The following is a 20,625-nucleotide window of genomic DNA, read 5'->3' as shown; positions in this document are numbered from 1 at the left end:
GTCCTTTTGTGCAAAATTATATTTAGTCCTGCCAAAGAGATTTCTGGGTTTCCATAATTCTCCATGCTATCAGAACAAGATAAGGAATTGAAAAGGGGTCACACAGAGGGCAGACATCAAAGGGGGCAAATGAAATAGTCTGAAGTCACCTCTACCCTCTGCATTCCTCCAGCTAAGGTCTTCCCGCCCAGCTCTGCCACTCTCTAGAATACTTACCAATGATCCTGGGGTGCTAGAGATGTCTTAGAGAATCCCACCTCCCAGCCAGTCAACTTGGGCCTGGGCCTAGGTCAACTTCTTAAAAATAAGGCCACATTGGAAATATGTTGTATGCAGAGGAAATGGAATTACACAAATTAAGGATGAAGAGTCTTAAAAGAGAGAGAGAGAGAGAGTGAGAGAGTGAGAGTTAGGCTCTTCTGGAACATATTTTAAGCTCATGGCATCTGCTGTTTGGTTTCTAAGAAGGAAGCAAGGTTGTTGGCTTTCTGGGAGAAATATTATTATTTTCCAGTGCTAGGGATGGAACCCAGGCCCTTACACATGCTAGGCATGTGCTCTACCATGAGCTCACTCCCAGCGTGCACATCCCCAATTTTTTTAAGGAGTTGGGGCCAAGAGGGTTCTGGGTTGCTGGGATAGGCTAGGGCTGCACAACTGGGTGAGGGCCACAGGAGAGCGTTTTCCAGGAGGGCCAGGTATCATGGGAGGAATGTGTCCAGTTCTGCTCTGGCAGGTGATCCAGAAAGGAAATGAGGTGACTCCAGGGAGAGGAACATTAAAATATCAGAACATAGGGGATGGAGGTCAAGGAATTCCATTTGCAGGGGCAGTGTGGGGACTCGTGCTGGGGGAGGGGTACTTGTGGCCTAATGGAATGTGTGCCCCGGAGTCTGCCCACTGCACTGCACAGCTCCAGAGCCCAGGGTCAGCGGAGGGAAAGTCCCAGGATGAGGTCTGGAAGGGGGGAGCAGGGACCTGAGGCCGCCAGGGACAGAAGAGCACTAGCAGAGAGGTGTCCTGTGAGCCCAGACTGGTCCCCACCACCCTGTCCCCAGTCATGGCAGACACAGGCTGCCTCCGTGTCCTTCTTAGCTCACTGTGCTGGGACGCCCCTGCCCGCCAATCCAGGAGAAGATGAACCCAGTCATCAGCTCTCCCAAGTTAGCCCCATGTGACAGGCAGGAAGACGTGGTTTGGAGGGATTTTTCCTCCATCCACAGTCTGGATCTAGAGGACTCCCCATCCCCCTCTGTGGGGAAGGAGGAGGGAAGAAAGTGTCAGGCCTGGTCGGCCACCACCACCCTCTTCCACCTCTCCCCCATGCCACCACCCCTCCACCTTCCCACTCTCCCTTCGTGGTCCCCAGTGCCTGGCTGGCCTCTACTCCCTGGGCCCACGGGGCTGAGTCTGAGGGTCGGTCAGATGGCACTGTCCTTCCCAGGAAGCTCAGGTGTCCCCATGGTATGCTTCTGCCCGTTTCTCTTCTCCTTCTAAATATGCCACCGTTCCCTTCTCCTTACTCTGCTCCAACCCTCCCATGTTCCCCTGATGACCCTAGGTCAAGGTGAATAGAGCCCACCTCAAGGATCCCAATGGGTCCCACCCTGTTTGGTCCAGCATCAGACATGGCCAGACCCTGCAGTGAAAGTCAACAGGTGAGGGGTGGCGTTCAGGTAGGACCCTCCCATAGCTTCAAATAGCTGACAGCTCATTGCAAAGAGGGTTTATTCTGCAAGGTCTACTGACGTGGCCATTTCTAAGGTGTGCTCCCTGCACTGATCCGAGTCCATCTGTAGCATGAAAACCTGGGTATGGCGTATGTTGACAACTTCAGGGGAATGGTAATAAGGCACGTGAGGTTTATTCGATCCCATTTTACGAGTAGATCAATAGGATTAGGGCACATACATGCCTGGCAAGGGCACTCAGAAGATTGGATACAGAAGTGAGATGAGGACCCCCCCAGTCCTCTGATCCCCAGGCTGAGGGCACAGGGTCTTGTCCGTTGGCACCTTGGGCCTGGCTCCAAATGCCCATGCCAGCCTCTGCCCCATCTTGACTTACTGCCTGTCCTTGATACATGGTCACTCTTGCTGTCTGCTGTGTCCCCAGGTGCTTAGAGGTTTCCTGGCACACAGCACTTACTCAGTATTGTTGGAATGTTGAGATGTCCTTGGGGAATCTCCGGAGTGAGAAGTCAGGGAGATGAGGTCACTGAGGAGTTGAGAATTTACTGGGCTCCATGGACAGACCTCCCATCCCTCATTACCAGGCACCTGTCAAAGGGGCTGCTGTGTGAAGGCCTCAGGGCACCCAGGGGAGGAAACCTGGGCAAGCAGTGGCCCTGAGGAGGTGGCCCTGGGAAGGTGGTGGGCAGGGCTCACAGGGAGCCCATGGAGCCTGGGAGGAAAACTTGGCCTCCATGAGGGAGGCAGAAGGCATCTGGGTCATAACCTAACACAGAGGTCTCAACCCGGAGTGTCTTTGCCCCGTTTCCTCCCCACTAGTGACACACAGCAGTGTCAGGAGACACTGGGTTGTCACACAGGTGGGAACTGCTACTGGACTCTAGTAGACAGAAGCCAGGGTGCTGCTAAATGTCTCCAGTGCACAGGACAAACTCACAGTGAATAATTAACAAGCCTAAAAAACCATATTGCTGAGACTGGGACCCTGTAGACACCACAGAGACCACGGAGGGCCAAATAATTCATCACGCAACAGCAGCAGTTTGAAAGTGAAATGGACATTAGTAATAAATGTGCTTGGATACGGTCAGCACCTGGTTCCCCCTGGGCAAACCGGGCTATGCCATCTCTGTCACAGAACCTGGGGGTGAGCCAGATGCTGACCTGGAGTGCAGCACCTAGGGGTGGTAGCAGAGGGGAACAGGTGAGGGACCCTGGCTGTCAGGCAGGGGGTCGGTGGGGAGAACATCACCAGGTCATCTGCGTCTCCTAAATGGAAAGCTTTCACTTCCTGATTCAGAGGAGACACAGAGCCAGGGAGAAGGGTCTTCACAGAGTTCCCCTGGTGTCACCACAGCATGGTTATGTCCCACAAGTTCTCTGTGTAACAGATAACACAGATGTCCCAGTAACATCCGTGTCGCTGAGAAAGTTTTCATTTTTTTCAGAAATGCAGGTGACCGATGTGCAGCTGGTGGTCACCTGTAAAAGCTAATCATCCCTCAGCCATGTCTCCTCTTAGGTTAGGGTTAGGCAGTGGGTTTTGTGTCCCTTGCATCTCTGATAGATTATATTCCCCTGGAAGGCCAAGTCAAGGAGAAGAACCCCACTCTCTGGTTCAGTGGAAAGGGTGGTGGTCGATGGGTAATGTCTGCTCTTAACCCTCCGAGCGGAAGCTGGAGAAGATGCTGAGACTCTGGTCTCTGTGCACACACTTAGGCGGGGTGTGCCGACGGCTGTGCTGGGCACAGGGATCAGGAAGACTCGCAGACTATCCCCTGGCCTCCAGGATCATGATATGAATAACACTCATGGCGATGAAGCCATTGGAGAACAGGGAACAGAACAGTGCTGTTCAAGTCCTTGCTGCCTGGAGAGCCTCTGTCCTGACAGAGGCAAGGGCTTGGGCTCAGAGGAGGAGGGCAAAGGCAGGAATGGCATCAGGGCCTTGCTGAACTCAAGGAGAGCAGACGTCGAGCCCAGGAGCCCCACTGACCGACTGATGACTCTGTTGTGTTTTTCCAGGGAGAGAGATGGTGGGGCCCACGCTGCCCGGATACCCGCCCCACATCCCCACCAGTGGACAGGGCAGCTATGCCTCTTTTGCCATTGCAGGCATGGTGGAAGGTAAGGGGAGGGGCCACATGGGGGAGGTGCAGGGACATTGCAAAGGAGGGGCAGGAGACAGACCGAATCCCATACATAGGCTTGCCAAAGGGCACTGAAGGGTGATGGACCCAAGGGGCACCTTGTGCACACCTGGAGAAGATGCCCCTGTGCCCTCCTGGCTCCTTCTCTAGCCCCCAGCTTGGCCACCTCCTTCCCAAATAGCCCATGTCCCCACCATGATGGAAAGGGCGGGGCTCAGACAGACCCATGTTCAAGTCCAAGCTCCCTGACCTCTTCCATCACTTCGATGGATAATAATGGAGTGTGCTTCGGGGACCAAAGGCCCTAAGCCAAAACTGAGCCCGACCTCGGAGCACCCTTGTCACGGAGTGATTTAATTTGATGAATTGCAATCTCATCCCTTCATGAGATCCTAACATTGATGATGGTGATGGTGATGGGATTGAAATACAGCCTTCTCGTCTCCCACTCACTCATTCTGCATGAGCAGGATCCTGGTTCCCAGGTTCTAGGTCTAAGGAGCCTGAGATGAGCTAGGGGTTTCCATCCTTGGTTGAACTGGCTTGGAATCTGCGTGCCAGGCACTTGGGGTTCTTTATCTGCCAGTTGTCATCCAGTGGTGACTTGTAGTGTCAAGGTCTGAACAAATGAGGACAATGGGGATTTCTTTGAGAAAGTCTCTGTCATCTAGGAGCCTATGAGGCAGACCCTGGGGTGGATGGGCTAGAACGGAGATACTTCCACTGCCCAGAGAGGTCCGGGGGACTTTAGCTCATGGAGGGGACTCTGAACTCAGGCATGTGTGAACCCCATGCCAGCCCTGGGTCTGCTTCCCTGGCTCTGCACCCAGAGACTTGGCACATCCACTTCCCTCTGCTGACCACCTGCTCTGGGCACCCTGTGCAAGGCAGGTGGGCTGGGCTCTCCTGGGCAGAGGAGGGGCAGGAGAAGGAGGAGGGAAGTAGACCCAGTGCTCCCTGGGAACCTGCTGAGCTGGCACTTGTTGCCGCCTGGTTACCGTGGCGATGTGCTTAATGCAGCGTTGAAAATACAGAATACTGACTCCTCTCTCCCTCCTGGCCCTGGACTCCCTCCCTCCCTCCCTTCCTCTTCTGGAGCGTGAAATGAGATTGGTCAAGATAAAAAAGGAAAAGATTTGGTTATTTTTTTAAGAGTGTGGATAATGGGGCCTCTAAATCAAAATCCCAGGCTCCAGTCTGCTCCCCCATCCCCCTGCCACCCCTCCACCTTCCCCTGCCGCCTGCTCTGAGGAGGAGGAAGACACCAAAGAACGAGGTTTTCCTCTTAATTATGAATCATTCCTTGAGGGCAGGCCCAGGGCAAGGGGTTCCTGGGGCCCAGAGTCTGACCCGGGAGGTAGCTGGAAGGCTTGAGCCTCTCATCAAAAGATCCAGGTCATTTCCAGTAAGGCCTAATCCAGAGCCAGAATGTGGAGAAACACACACACACACACACACACACACACACACACACACACATGACCACCCTGACTACAAGTGGATTTCGAGAGGAAGGGACCTTGTCTTGCACATGAATGGCCTCCCAGTATGTGCGGCATGCAAATTAATTTTAAGAAAATGTGACACTATTTAAGTAAATCAGCTGGCTCCTAGATATGCCCTTGTGTGGATTAACTCTTAAAAGAATTTTATTTTTGTAGGAAAAAATATGCATCCATCTCTCTTACCACTGCTCTTGTGATCTCCCAGTCACAATTGAATGGGGATTCCTTCAATTAATGTCAATAAACTCATCAGGCACCTTCTGCATGAATGTAAGGTCATAATAAGCACATGAAGTAAGGCATGTCAATGACATTCTTAATCCCTGTGGAGAGGAGGAAGTGGTCATTGACTGTGCACTTGTGTGTGCCCAGACATTCATACGTAGGACTTTGTTTCCCATGGAGTCTTCACCATAGACTGGGAGGCTGACATTACCTCTGTTTTATAGACAAGAAGACTTAGAAAAGCAAACAGTGTGCTCTGGGTCTTCACAATACTCAGCAGCTGAGCTGCTCACAAATCTTCTGATTCCAAATCTAGGGCTCCTTCCGCTTCGACACGCTGCCTCCAGCCACCCCGGAAACAAACGTAAGCTCTAGGAAGTAGCACAGGAGAAGGGTCAGGATGCAGATTCCTTGGTCCATTCACTTTCCATTATGTCTTTTCTGTCTCTCCCTCTCTGTGTATCTCTGTCTTTTCCTGTCCTCTCCTCTCTCATTTATTTTTATTTTTTGGTTCCAGCCCCACTAACTCAAGGACCCTCACATCAGTTCTAGAGCAGAACCAACACCTCCAGATAGATGGTCCATCCAGCAAACTAGCCATCTTTCCATCCATCCATTCACCCACCTTCCTTCCTTTCATCCTGCCTACCTGTCTGTCCAGGCAACCTTGCATTTTTAAGCCCTCTCTTGATCCATATGTTTTTCTATCTGTCCATCCACCCTTTCTTTAATCCCTCTATTTCTCCATCTCCCCATCCAGCTATCCATCCTTCCACTTTTTATCCTAATTTCCATCCACATGTCTTTTCATCTATTTATCCATCCCCCATCTTCCATCTATCCATCTGTCTATGTTCTCTTGTATTCAGCCTTTTATCCACCCATTTATCTTTCCATCCATTTTTCCATCTGTCCACTCATTCATCTACCTATCCATCCCTCCATCTGTTCAACTGTCCACCTTTCCATCCGTCCATCTATTCTTCCACCAGTCTATCTGTCCATTTTTCCACATAGCCATTCTTTCATCTAGCCATCTTTCCATCTGTCCCTCACACCTGTCCTCCCATCCATGTTGTTGTCCATCCATCTGTCCTTTTCCACACCGTCTTTACCTTCATCTGTCCACGCATCCATTCTCCCTGCCTCCGCCTTCCCACCTGTCATCTCCTCATCTTGGGTGTTCTCATCATGCGCACACCATCCGTCCCTGGGTCTCTCCATCTGTTCACCACTTTTCCACTTAACAGATATCATGGAGATTCTCTTGGAGGGGATGCTGGGGATGCAGGAGCCCACAGGACGTGTTCCTCTATTCATGGAGCTCACGACCTAATAATGGAGAGAAATGAGTGATGAAAAAGTCAATGAATGAACGAGCATAATTCCAGATGGTTTTAAGTGTGGGGAAACCAGAACACGGGATGATGTAACAGAGCCACAGGGAGAGGAGATCACTGCTTTAGATGGGTGATCAGGGAAGGCCTCTCTGAGAAGGTGTTCAAAGTGGTCAGCCAAGTGATAAACTGGGGCTGACCATCCCTGGCCCCAAAAGAACATCCTGTGCAGAGGCCGTACGGTAGGAAGGAACTGGTTTAGCCTGACAGCCACAGAGGGAAGGCCACCCAGATGCTGAGCAGCTGGGCGCACTCCAGGACAAGGAGTCACAGCAGCAAGATCAGGTTTTAAAGGACAACTCAAGCCTTCTGGGAAAACAGACTGTAGACAGGAAGAGAGGACGCTCAGAGGCCAGTCAGGGTGGAGTTGCAGTAGTGCTCGCAAGAGATGCCGGTGGCTTGGATAGCAAAGGAGGAGAAAGGAGATGCCGGTGGTATGTTTTGGTGGTAGAGCCGACCCAAGCTGCTGGGGAACTGGCCATAGGCATGATACAGGGATCAGAAGACAGGAATCGGGGGTCCCTCCGAGTTTGGCCATGACAAGCCCCATTGGTGATGGTGGGAAGCATATATGTGGGCAACGAGGGGAGGAAGATAGGAAGTGGGTGAAAGGTGGGACTCCAGAGTCCTGTGAGGCCATATTAGGATTGAGACACCGTGTGAAATGCCCAGTTTAACATGCCATCAGGCACATGACACACGTCTGAGGTCAGAAAAGGATCCTCAGTACCCTCTGAATATCAGTCTGTACAACCCTCTTGTTTCGAACCAAGGAATTAGATGAATTCTCTTGAAAGAATAGGAATGGAAATTCACAGAAGGTTTCTCCAAAATACTGTAGAGTTCTAACAGAGAAAGAGCCAGCAAAGAGAGTGGGGAGCAGAGACAAGCCAGAAGCAGACCAGGACTTGGGCCGCATGGAACCCAAAGGCACAGAGGGAGTGGTGAGCTGGAGGGGCAGGTGCCTGGAGACAGAAGTAGCCATTGGCTGTGGGACTTGCAGGCCTCCACATCGGCATGATTAGAAGGGCATAAGCAGAGGCCATGGGGCAGAGAAAGGGGCAGATGGCTAGAAAGGGCTCTGGGGTAGGAAGAAGTTGGGTTTTTTGTTTGTTTGTTTGTTTGTTTTTGGTACTGGGGATTTAGCCCAGGGGCTTTTTACCACTGAGCCACATCCCCAGTCCTTTTTATTTGAGACAGAGACTTGCTAAGTTGCTTAGGGCCTTGCTAAGTTGCTAAGGATAGGCTAGAACTTTTGATCCTCCTGCCTCAGCCTCCCAAATCACTGGGGTTATAGGTGCATGCTGCCACCCTGGCAAATTTTTTGCAGGTAGAAAATAGCAGAGCCATGATCATAGGCTACAGGGCGTGATGAATGGGAAAGGAATAGACCACTAAAGTAGAAAGAAGGGGACTGTGCAGGAGGACTGCACATGCCGAGGGAGGAGGACAGGACATTCGGTCTTCCCTGGTCCAGCAGGTGGACAGATCTGGTGGTGGGAATAGGACACACCCAGAAGTGTTCCTCCCCGAGCCCCCACCTCCACCTGGGCTGCCCTGGGGCTGAGGCCCAGGTGCCCAGTGTGTTCAGTAACTGAGTCCCTGTGCAGGTGAGCGGATGCATGAATGAGTGGCACTGTGAGGGGCAAACATAAGGCTTCCGTCTCTTCCACGTCCTTTGGAGCCTGCAGCGCTCAGCTTTGAGAAGGGTGGGGTGAAAGCCAGGGTGGGGCCATGCTGTGAGGCCAGGGAGATGGCAGAGAGGGGCAGTCAACAGGGTAGTTCAAGGGCGGGTGACCACCTCCGCTCCTCCTGCACTATGCCTACTTCTCTGCAAGGAAGCAGCCCCCACTGGCCCCAACCTAGCTCTAAGGTTGGTTGTATGACAGATTTGAGTGGAACTTTATTTAGCACCTGTTTCATGGGAGGCTAATTAAAAAGCTAACAATTATTGAGTGCTTCTTATATTCCAAGCACAATTATATATTACGTATTACCATGTTTAGCCCCATGAGTAGGGGGGCAATAATTTGCTCCATTGGACAAATGAGGGAAACGAGGCTCAGAGAGGCCAAGTGACTTCTCCAAGTTTATAGAGCCAGGAAGTAAGAGACAGGGATTTGACTTCAAACAGCCTGGGAAGAAGATGCGGAACCACAGAAAGCACTTAGCTCATAATCGCAGATGAGTTTCCAAAAGGCTGTGGGTCATTCACTGGATCTCAGGGTTGGCGGGAACCTGTCTTTGTAAATGACATTGTCTCATAAGTGATAAAGAAACTTTCTGGAATTTAGGGTCAAGAGTTCTAAGGTCAAGTCCTGCCTTGCCATTTATCAGCAGTGTAATTTGAGGCAAATGACTTAATCCGGCTGCGCTTCAGTGTCCTGGTCTTTAAATTGGCTGTGTGGCCGAGTGCCCCATGGGATGATTGTGAAAGCAGAATTGTTGCTGCTATGTCAGAGATTTCTTAAGTAATTCCTCTGGGAAATAAGTCCTGTGGGGAAGCCATGATCTACTCACGGAAGGAGGTGATCTGGTCTACTCTGTGTAAATAAATTCATGCCCTGGGTTTGCTTACAATGGTGACAAATTCTCAGAGTAAGTTCCAGAACACAGCGTCCCCAAGAACTGGATGCCCTCCAGGCTCCTCCCTCTTCTCCGGCCTTCGCCTTCAGCCCTGGGTGCTACAGAGGGATACACCCTCCCCAGACCTCCACCTGGGAGGATAGCCAGTTCTCAGATCTTCACGGCTGGCTCCTCTTCCGGCCCCCTGCCATGGACCCTCTAGAGCCCCTGTACAGAAGGTCCAGGCAGCAGTAGAAGCAGGGGTAGAAGCTGGGCCCTCGAGCCCAGTACAGTGTTCACCCTCCACTAGGCCCTGCAGCTGCGTGAGCTTCTGTGGGTCCACAGCCTCGTTTCTTTGTCTGTAAAATAGGGTTAGTGATAGTGTCTGTCTCCTGGGGCTCCTTCAAGGGCTAGGGTGTTTCCGTGTGTTAGGGCAGCCCCTCTGGTGCCTGGAGAACAGGGCACAGCCCCAAATGACCCCAGACTGTGCAGTTCCCGGTGGGACGCTGGAGAGGCCTCTTGGCCCTGCCCCTACCCCTGCCACTCACCCACTGCCAGCCCCACAGGCTCCTCTCCCCCAGCCCCAGCTCCACCTTGGAGCCACCATCCTCCTCACGGACCTCTCACCTGTGCCTCCACAGGAAGTGAATACTCTGGCAACACCTATGGCCACACCCCCTACTCCTCCTACAGTGAGGCCTGGTGCTTCCCCAACTCCAGCTTGTTGAGTAAGTCCAGCCTGGCAGGCCCCCTGCTGGGCAGGGCGGGTGGGAGGGACCAGGCCAGGCCCAAGGAGACTGAGCACTGGGCAGCCTCAGGTTAGACAAGGCCTGGAGACCTGTGCCCCCTGGAACAGGACATAGCAGGAGGGCAGTCTTTGCCGGGAAAAGGCAGAAGCCAGGTAATTCTTGACTTTGATCTCCCTCCTACTCCCTAAGGCCCTAAATCATGGTTTTGCATAAGATTCAGAGCCGAGGACTTGAGGGGAGGAGAAGGACGGATTCAGGAGAGTCTAAGAGAGGCCTGCTGCTGCAGGGTCACCATCTTGTCCCCTTGGCCACGCTGATCCGGCCACTGCAGGCCACGCTGCTGTGCTTCTTCCTGAGAGCTGATTTCAGAACACTGTCCTGACCCTCATCATCCACCTAAGTGGGTCCCAGATAATCCTAACTCTGTACCAAAGCCCTTAGCAGGGAGCCTTGTTCCTCCAGGTTTGGCCTATTTGGTTTGAGAACTGGACAGCATGCAGAATTGAGGTCCAGAGAGAGATAATGGCTTCAGCAGGCTTCAGGGCCACTGTCCACCCTTGTCTAGCCATGGGACCTGGGCTAGGGAGAAAGCAAGCCCACAGTGGGGAACTGGAGGGCTCCCACTAGGGCTTCCCTGAGTGGTGGCCTTGAGGGTATCAGAACAGACCTGAACTGGAGAGGAGCCCTGGCAGACCTCCTGGGAACCTCTGCTGCTGTAACCTCTGAGCATTCTGCCCTAGGCTCTGCAGATGTCTACAATTCCAAGCCACCTCTTGGTTCACCTCAGCCAGGAAGGACAAGGGCAAGGAGACATGCAGGGGGTCAGGGGTCAGGACAACCTCCTGCTGAGCCTCCCCAAGCTGCTGTCCAGCAGGGGCTTGGAGCCTGCTGCAGGCCTGGAACCCAGGCCTCCTTGGCCCGGTGGGAATCTCAGTCTGGGCATCAGATTCTGTGACCTGCTGTTGTCGGGCAAGTCTGGTGCTTGGTTCTTGTGCTCCCATGGGTCACGGCTCTCTCCTGCCCTCTCCCTGCCCCCAGGTGTTGAAGGTCAAGAGAAGGGAGGGGGCAAGACAGGCTCTCATTCTGGCCGGCAACTCCGAGGTGAGGTTGGAGAAGGAGGAGACAGGGCTGGAGAGGAGTTAATCTTTGATGATCAGGTAGGTCGGGGTGAATGATTAACTGCTGCTGTCTTAAAGGTCAGCAGAGGCCGGGAGGCCGAGCAGCCAACTCCCCTCTGACCAGCAGTGTTGTTGTTTATTTCGATGGTCCAGGTTCCCCCTATTATTACAGTTCCACCTCGAGGCCGAGCATGCCGCCCACCTCTGCCACAGCCTTTGACCATCTGTAATTGCCATGGGGACAGTGGGAGCGACCAGGCAGCAGGAGGACTCGGCCTTGGACAGGCCTCAGAGAGTCATACAAAGGAATCTTTATTTATTACATGAAAAATAACCACAAGTCCAGCTTCGTGGCTCACTCCCCGTGTGGTTAATGTAATCAACCATGAAAGACGGGATGACCTTAGAGAAGGCCAAACTGTCCTCCAGGACTCCTTAATGGGGGCAGGAGTTCAAGGGAAAGAGGACCATCCCATTCCAAAAGACGGAATTGGAGAAGAAATGTTCCCTGGCTGCCAGCCACCAAAGGAGAGAAGGAAGTGCCCCAGGACCTGGAGGGGGCACAGGGGGGCCTGCCTGCCCGCAGGCACAGGGCACTCGCATGGCTGGTCAACACAGCTCAGCAGAGGTGGAGTATAGGCAAGTCCTTCTGCCCACAGGTCACAGCCCAGTGCCAAGGCTCTCCCAGACAGCCACCCTGACCCCCCCCTCAGCCTCCACCACTGCTGGCTCTTCCTGCTCTGTCTCCCGGGCACGGGCTGAGGGCTGCTAGTCTGTCACCCCACTGCGTGGCCAGCTGACCCCCACTCCACCTGCTGCTATGCAAGTTCCAGCCTCTCCTCCAGTGGCTCCTCTCTTTGGCAGCCACCATCAGCCATCCAGAAGCAGCTGAAGACAGGCATTCCCCAGGGCCTAGGCCCTGGGAGGGAAGGTGCGGCCCTGCCCAGGGCAGAACAAGGCTGAATGGTGAGAAAAGCCAACCGGAGGACACTTCCCCTTCCAACTGCTCTTGCCAAGTCACCTGAGCTACCGCAGCCTTCCTACCGCAGCCAGAAGACACCCGAGGCAGCCCCCGAGGCCCAACTGTAAATACTGTATATGAAGCTCTGGTGGGTCCTGCTTCCCTCTTTCCACCCCAGACTTGGCCTCTGAATTGTCTCCCGGCACCTTGGGCTTCTCTCCTTGATGCTTCTTTCTTTTTTAAAGAAACCCACCATTGCCACATGACTCAATAAACCATTACTCTTCGTCTCAGGCTTTGGGGTTGGCTCCGGGGTGGGGTTGTGCTTCCTCCAAGAACCTCAGCACGTGCTCTGGGGCGGGGGTTGGAAGGGGCCATCAGATGCCCCATGGCCCTGACTTAGCATCTCCCTGTGCTCTTTTTTTTTTTCCTCCTAGAAGACAGAATTTATTTAGGAAGATAGGAAAATTCACAGAAAATTACTTACGGTGAAGATCGATATTATATTTGACCTTATAAAAACACTTTTACCCTCGAGCTAAAATATGACGATTCACTGTTCTGCTAGATGTCCACGGCTGGGGAAATCGGTTTTCCCAAGCTTTGAGTTCTTCCACTCCGAGTAAATACGAGGCCAAAACAAGCTCCTGTGTGGGGCAGGGCCGTCCTGCGCTTCCCACAGACCTTTGCTGTTGGTATCCAGAGGAAGCCTGAGGGTCTGTGGGGCAAATGAGGAAGGACCTGGGGACAGCTACAGAGTGGGAGCCATGACCAGCTCTCATGGGCTCTGTGGTGCTGGGGGAGGAGGGGAAGACTGGGCTCCCTGTGCCAGGCCAGGGCGTCATGCACACGCAGCTGGGACTGCATGTGAGGGCCCCAGGCCTGGGGCGGAGTGAAGTTCCCCAGGTGGAAAGTGTGGATTCAGTCAAGCCCTCTTCCCCTGTGTCCAACATTTCACCCAATACCACAGGCCCCCTGTCGGGAGCCAGAGCCTTTTGCACCCAAGGGAGGTTATAGGACTCTCATGGAGGGTCTGGTTTCTTTGGGTTCCGGTCTAAAGATTTGGCTGGGCAGAGGTAAGGGTCAGGGTAGCGGGGTCAGGAGTGGGTAAGGGAGGCTGCAGGGCCCGAGGACAACCCCCTCTGGGAAACTTGGGAGAAAGGAGGGAGATCCAAGGAAGGGCTGTCCTAAAAGCCCTCTGGGGGCTGTCTGGGATCTGCATGGCTCTCTTGTCAGTGTGGGACCCAGCTGGAACGCGGGGCCAGGCTGCAGCCAGGGTGCTTGGGTTAATGTCGATGCCTGGGCAGACGGCAGCTGGGCTGGAGAGGATGGGAGGGGGACTCCTCGCCCCACCCAGGGGTTCCGCAGCAGGGAGGACAGAGGTGGGGGCAGCACTGTCACCTCCCCGGGGACCCTCAAGTAGAGGCCAGGGATGCCATGAGAATAGGCCATGAGAAGGGGACCCCTCCCTTGAAGGACACCTGTCCACAGGTCTTTAGAGGCGATCTGAAAGGAGGCTGGGTTCTCAGCAGCAGGCGGAGAGTGGCCGGAGGCCCTGGAAGCCCATGATATCTGAGCTCTTCATGACCCTGAACCACTGGGTGCCCGAGGGCCCTAAGACAGCCCCCAACCCAAGTCACTCTGAGATGTGTCATGTCCCCAGGAGCCTACCCATCGATCCTTGGGTGCCAGCCCTGGAGACCTACTGTGTGTCCCTGCAGACCCTCTTCAGGTCCCAGAGCGGAGGGCCTGGAGCAGTTCTTCTGCAGCAGTGACCTTTCTCTGATCTGAGCTGGTTGCACCAGGAGGCCTGGCTCAGAGCGGGTGTTTGTGGCTGTGCTGTGTGACCCAAGGGCACAGGTCCTGGCCAGGGTCTACCCAGATATTCCACCCCAGTCAAACCACGGGACCCTTCAGAAAATATAGTCATGTGAGAGGCGACCTGAGGTACCTTGGCACTGGGAGTGGCATGGGGAGAAGTCTGGTGGCACATGAGAAAGGACTTGGGAAGGGGGCCAGGGGGATGTAGGAGGCTGCTGGGCTGGAAGGCCACACTCACCCTGCACATTCAGGAGCCTGGTTCACTATAGTCAGGGGCCCTGGTTTCCATGGGGCATGTGAGAGGTCATTGGCAGGAGAGCTGGGAAGAGCTTGGGCCTGAGACCTTCCCAAGGCATCTTGTCCCCAACCCCAGGCGCCTAGAACAGTCCCTTCCAGTGCCCACTTTCCCAGGCTGCCCCCCCTGGTCTGGCATTCCTCTCTCCTCCCCTCTGGGCCTCCCTGCCTCCTAGCCTGGACAGGTGAGCCCAGGAGCTGGCACAAAGTCCATATGAAGGGCAGGCTTGCTGGAGGACAGAGATGCTGTAGCCCTTTGACCCCTGCCTGAAGCCCTTGGGGTGGGCAGAAGGGACACTCTGGGAGTCCCCACTTCCAAGGCCAGCCTCCAGGCAAGACCTAAGGCTTTCCCATCCCACTTTCCCTCAGTCTTCCAAAATCCTTGCCATGGGTTGTTCCCACCCTGTGCCAGGCAAGAGCAGTGACAGCCACAGACCACACGCCCTGAGGGAGGACACCAGACCAGAGGTCCAGGCCCTTGCTAAGGTGTTCAAGGCAGGTCCTTGGGGGCTGGGTGCAGGAAGGGCCATGGGGACCTCCTGTCCACCATTGGTGGGTCTGTGTCTCAGCATCATTGTGAGTCAGGGGCAGGGGCAGCATTGGTCACTGTGGCTCCTTCCTGGGTCCCTCCTTCCTTACTGCTGAGCAGGCCCACCCTCTCCCAGCCTCAGTAGTGACAGTAGACCTCCCTGGAGGCCTCCATTCTTCCTGCACATGAAGCTCAGTCACATGTGCTAGTGTCTTTGATTCTGATCACTGGCCTCATTTTTTTTGCTCTCGGGAGACAGAGGTGACTTTGTCCCGGTCAGCCAGTCAGCAGAGGAGCTAAGACCATAGCCCAACCCCTGCCAAGGGCCTGATCTGCATCCTGTTTGAGGTCTCAGGGACCTGGATGTGAACAGGCCCCCATCTCTAGGGCCTGAAAGCACTCCCACCTGTGGGGGGCTGATGGCCCCCTGGAAAGCATTCTGACATCAGAGAAGGGGTTCCAGAGAGACGACCCCTTGTCCCACAGACCGCCTGCTCTGGCTCTCGACTTCAGTCCGAGCTCCTCTCCCATCCCTCTATTGCTGAGTTGGAAGCCATTCCTGCTTCCCTCCCGTGTGACAGAACTTTATGACTCCAGGCCTCCCATGCCTGAAGGAGGAATCAAATGTTTGGGAAGAGCGTGGAGGTCGGGGAATGGCGGGAAACCTTCCTCTCCCCTTTCCCTTTCTTTGGCCTCCTGTCTTTTCCGTGCTGTCTTCTCTTCCTTTGCCCCTTCAGGGTCAGAACTTTGTGGACAGCAGACCCCTGTGTCCAGGGTTCCCGCCTCGCGCATGTGCGCACACACCGCATCATCAGCCTCGCCCCCGTGCCTCGCTGTTCACTCCAGCTCTGCCGGGTGCAGGGCCTCCCTGGGGAGGCCGCGGAGGCAGCTGGGCAGGTCTCCCCTCCCTTCAGGGCAGCCTTTCCCCTGGACAGCCCCCTGCCCCACCAGAGAGCAGCCCAGGCTGCGGGAGGCTGCCCTGAGGTCTGGGTGAGGGTGCAGCGCGGGAGGGTGGCAGCGGGCCAGGCTGGGGGCGAAGCGCAGCCTGCAGCTCTCCCAGGGAAATGTGATTTCCCCTGAGTGAAGCGGACTGTGCAGTGTGGAAATTGGCTCTTTTCTGAGCGAGTGGCAGCTGTTGCTGCAGAGTCGGGCAGCTGAGGCCCGCGGGAGGCCTCGCTGGCCCCTGGAGTGAGCCGGGAGCAGCCATGTGCTGAGAACTCATTAGGGATAAATCAAACTAGTAACAGCATAAAGCCAGCACCGCCCCCTCCTCACGCCTCCTTCCCCCCCAGGCCCCCACTTAAATCAAACTAGTAACAGCATGAAGCCAGCACCGCCCCCTCCTCACGCCTCCTTCCCCCCCAGGCCCCCACTTCCCCTCCTCCCCCGGTGGTCGTCTCCCACCCGAGTCCCTCCTCCTGCCTTCTCCCCAGCCAGGGTGCCCTCCCCACCCCCACCCAGAGAATCCTCCCCTCCAACCAGGGCACCCTCCCCTCAACCAAGGCATCCTCCCTGCCCCCACCCAGAGAACCCTCCCCCAACCAGGGCACCCACCCCTCCAGCCAAGGCACCCTTCCTGCCCCCACCCAGAGAACCCCTCCCCCACAGCCAGGGCACCCACCTCTAACCAGGGCACCCACCCCTCCAGCCAGGGCACCCTCCCCCCACTTCCAGGAGTCAGAGCTCACACAGGTGTGCACACCCACCTGTGCATACACACTGACACCCACCTGCTGCCCAAACTCCAGGAATGGTCCTTGAATTTACAGACCCAGCCTTCTCTGTCTGTGGTGTCACTTGCTCCTGGGGGAGGCGAGGCGCTGGTGACAAACCCAACTACCCAACTGTCAGTGCCAGGTCCTGCCAGAAGCATAGGCCACTGGGCTGTCTTCCCACACCAGGGCATCTTCATCTCAACCCGCCTTTTCACCCCTGCACAGCTCCGTGGGGACCTATGTCCCCTGGGGGCTGAGAACATCCCAAAGGCTCACACAGCAGGAAAGAAAATCTCCATGAAGTAGTCAAGCTTGGTCAAAATGGAAGCTCATTTCCCACAGAAGGAGAAAGGCGGAGAGAGAGGAAGGGGACAGTGTCTGCCTGTCATCCCAGGGACTGGACCGTGGGTGGCCCTGGAGCCTGTGGGTTATGTCACCATGATAAGGCCCCGTCATCCCTTCGTCTCCCCAGGGCCTTTAGTCACAGCAAGTGCTGTGACTGAAGGAGCCCGGGCCTGGAGTGCAGGGTGTGACCACCTTCTGTCCCTCCTGCTGGTGACCCAGGAGGGTCCTTCTCAGTTTCCTCAGCTATAAAATGCATGGCTTGCCCCAAAATGACATCCCTTTACTGGGGTCAGTGAAAAGCCCCGAGGGCCTCCTCTGACCGCTCCAGGTATGAAACCCTCTTTCTCCCCAATTCCCCAGGTAATTTTCCATCAGGCAAACTCCACAGTTCCATATTTGGAATCCAGTTTCTGTTTGGCATGTGGCCAGAAGCCACCTCACCCACTCAGATGGACACTGGGCTCTGACTCAGGTTGGAAATCCGTGGCCAGGCTTCTCAGAGATTCCAGAGAGGGGCAGAGCCGGGGGCTGAGGACTGAGCTGCATCCTCACGTGAGCTGGCAGACGCATGCCTTCACATGGCTTCCTTGGGCCACCGACCCTGGCCAAGCCACCTACTTCCGGTGGGCCCCTGGGGGAAAACAAGATGAAGGCCTCAGGACCCCCCACCCCAAAAAGAACACCTCAGCACTTAGGACCCAGACCTGTCCAGAGCCATGGGCAGTGTGGGAAAATGAGGGCCAGACCTCTAGGCCTCTGAGCACATGCACACTCCGCACGCCCTGCCAGGCCTTGCCCTGGCATCCCCACCTCTGCCACAGCGGCCGTGAGTGAGGAGCACGGCCGCAGGTAGGCCTCAGGCCTGACCGTCCCACCTCTTCCTAGAAAGGGCTGCCACCCTGTCCTGTGTGTTTGTGTCCCAAGGAAGACCCCAAAATGTCAGTGCCCTCCCAGACACCTCCTGCCCCATCCCACGTACACCTTCCAGCCTTGGCCGGTGGCTCGCTGGGCAGGAAGCCGGGCACCGTGGCCTGCACCTTGGGGAGCTGCTTCCTTCTCCTACTCCTGGGTAGGGAAGGGGCAGGGGTGCTCAGAGCCCAAACACACACCTAAGGTGCCCCTGGCTGCATGTGGGGCTGGTGCCCCTGCTTCTCTTCTGAAAGACCCTGCTCCACCCAGGGTGAGGCTCGCCCAGTCCCTGACCAGAAGTTCACAGACCAAAGGGAAGAGGGAGAGAGAAGGGCAAGGGCGGAGGTGGGCATGCCCTGGACAGCACCGGGCCCTGAGTTCTAGGACCCTGGGGATGGTGGCAGTGACACAGGCCCTGGGGACAGCCCTCACCTCATGGTCCCCTCCCCAGGTGCATTTCCTCAGGGTTCTACTTGGAAAGTGGAGGGAGGGGCATTTAGGGGCTGGGATACAAAGATGGCAGGGGTTTGCTACTCCGAATGCCCCCAGGGAGGGAGAGAGGGAGCCAGAGAAGGGGAGCAGGTGCCATCTCGAGCAGCCAGCCTGGGGAGGGGTGTGGGGGGTGCCCAGACCCCGGCCAAGGCTCAGGGCCCAACTGAGCATGTTGCCTGCTAAGGAGGAGCGGGGGCGGGGGAGGGGAGGGTGGGGAGGTGAATAAATAATAGGAAATAAAACTTCATGAAGCAGAAAATAAAAGGCAGATTATACAGATGTGGCAATTTGAAGGATCATTGCCTCTGTCCTCTTTTTAACTGCTGCATCTGGAGTTTTGAAGTGGCTTATCCTCTCCCTCCCTCTGCCAGGTCCCTGCCTGGCTGGAGGCCCCCGCAGGGCCAAGGCACTAGTGGGGACAGCCCCTCGATGTCCGCCAGTGGCTCTTCTTGGCTCCATGCACAGCTGCCCAGCTCTGGTCAGCTCCCAGGCCTGGGTGGGTGAGGGTCACCAGGCAGGGGTGAAGCTCTGACCAGGTGAGGGTGTGGCTGTGCCTGGGACAGGAAGGGCAGCCCTGTGAGAGCGTTGGACTGCCGGTGAGGACAGGGGTTCTACGGTGAGAGCGGGCCAGCAGGGCCAGCAGCACAGCCCTGGGTTCTGATCCGGGAGATGGCCAGTCTGAAAAAGAAACCCTGGAAAGAGAGGGTGTGGAGGACTATGTGGAGGGTCCCCTGGCTTCTTCCCCTCTTCATCAGAATTCATTCTTTAGGCCTCAGTTTGACACTGTGCCAGGTGCTATATAAAGAGCCATGGTCCCTGCCCTTAAGGAATGTCCAACCCAAGACACAGACACACTGACATTTTGTTGATTTTATTTTAAATAGTAATGTACTCCCCACCTTGCTCCAGGGAGTTCACACAGCTCAGGGGAAATGCATCCAATAAATCCGTAAGATGCGATTTTAAAAGAAGGTTTTAGGGCCACAGGAAACAGGGCTGGTTGGAGGGTCGCAAGCGCCAGCTAAGTCAAGCTGAAGAGTGGCCTTGATCTCTCAGCAGTTGAAGGGAAAGGCCACCATGGCCACAGACAGGCTCTGGTGCAGAAGACTTGTTACAGGCCTCAGGAGCAGAACTTTTGTTATTGCTCAGTTCTAAGTGAAAAAAATCCACCTTGACCCTGGTGTAGGGGACTAGGCACACCTGATCTCTCAAATCCCCAAACTGGCTATTCCCCAGGACCATCCTGTGCAGTGTTCAGCAGGGAGATCCCTGTGGTCACTCTCCAGGTTTGTCCAAGTGAGAGCATTAAAATCCAGAATGTCCTGAGCAAAGAAGGACTTTGTATCCTCCAACCCTGCCTTCCACACGGGGACTCCTTGGTCCAGTGGGTTGGCTTGTTTGAGACAAGATCTCACTAAGTTGCTGAGGCTGGCCTTGAACTCACAATCCTACGTTTCAGCCTCCTGAGTTGCTGGGATTACAGATGTGCACAACTGCGCCTGGCTTTCCAGTGGGTTTTGGACCACAGATTTGGCACCTGGCCATGACTAGAATCTCAGAGGAAATACTAGTAGCTGAGGTCAAGGTGACAAATCTGGTCTGGCTCAGGGTGAGGCCAGTCCCTGCATATGGGAGGTGGGAGACATGGCAAGACTATTCTGCAGACCCTCAATGAGGGAGTCTTCCCTTCCCTGTCCATGTGCCCCTTACCAACTCTGTCACAGAGACAAAGAAAGCAGAAGCCACAGTCTCTATGCCGATAGCAAAGGGGAGGCAAAAGCCCATCTGGGTCCGATCTCCCTGTGGGTCCTGGTGAGTTGTCTTTCAAAGTAAAGGTCGAGCCATCACAGAACCAGACGAAGGGACGGAAGAGTCAGGATGTCACTGTTGGGATGCCAGATGAAGTCCAGGTCCTTGTTGTACTGAACAAAGCACTGAGCAAGACACACAGAAGGAACAGATAAAGTACAGACGTACTGAAGGTGAAGGTGGCACTCTATAGGGTAGGCCAGAGGGCGTAAGCAAGAAGGAGGCTCAAGAACCCAGTCTCTGGAAATTAGGGTCTTATATCTTAAACCACGAGGCATGCTCCTCCTATGTGGACCGGATTGAAGACCTTACCCCATCGTCTCCCACTGGTCATCTTACAATACCTGATT

At 55.1% G+C, this 20,625-nt stretch overlaps 1 protein-coding gene across 1 annotated transcript in view; it reads left to right on the top strand.

Annotated features, from left to right (window-relative positions):
* The window catches only part of LOC144252166 (paired box protein Pax-8-like), a 69,965-nt gene extending 57,315 nt beyond the window's left edge, over positions 1-12,650 (top strand). Inside the window, exons 8-10 of the mRNA XM_077794674.1 lie at positions 3,717-3,818; positions 10,175-10,261; positions 11,554-12,650. Coding sequence (XP_077650800.1) covers positions 3,717-3,818; positions 10,175-10,261; positions 11,554-11,630 — 266 coding nt within the window. The 3' untranslated portion in view covers positions 11,631-12,650. The remainder of the gene's footprint in view (positions 1-3,716; positions 3,819-10,174; positions 10,262-11,553) is intronic.
* The last annotated feature ends 7,975 nt before the right edge of the window (positions 12,651-20,625 follow it).

This window comes from Urocitellus parryii, unplaced genomic scaffold (genome assembly GCF_045843805.1).
Source record: "Urocitellus parryii isolate mUroPar1 unplaced genomic scaffold, mUroPar1.hap1 Scaffold_37, whole genome shotgun sequence".
In the NCBI taxonomy this organism is placed as follows: Eukaryota; Metazoa; Chordata; class Mammalia; order Rodentia; family Sciuridae; genus Urocitellus; species Urocitellus parryii.
The sequence above is the reverse complement of the archived record's forward strand: the minus strand, read 5'-3'. Positions and strand labels throughout refer to the sequence as shown.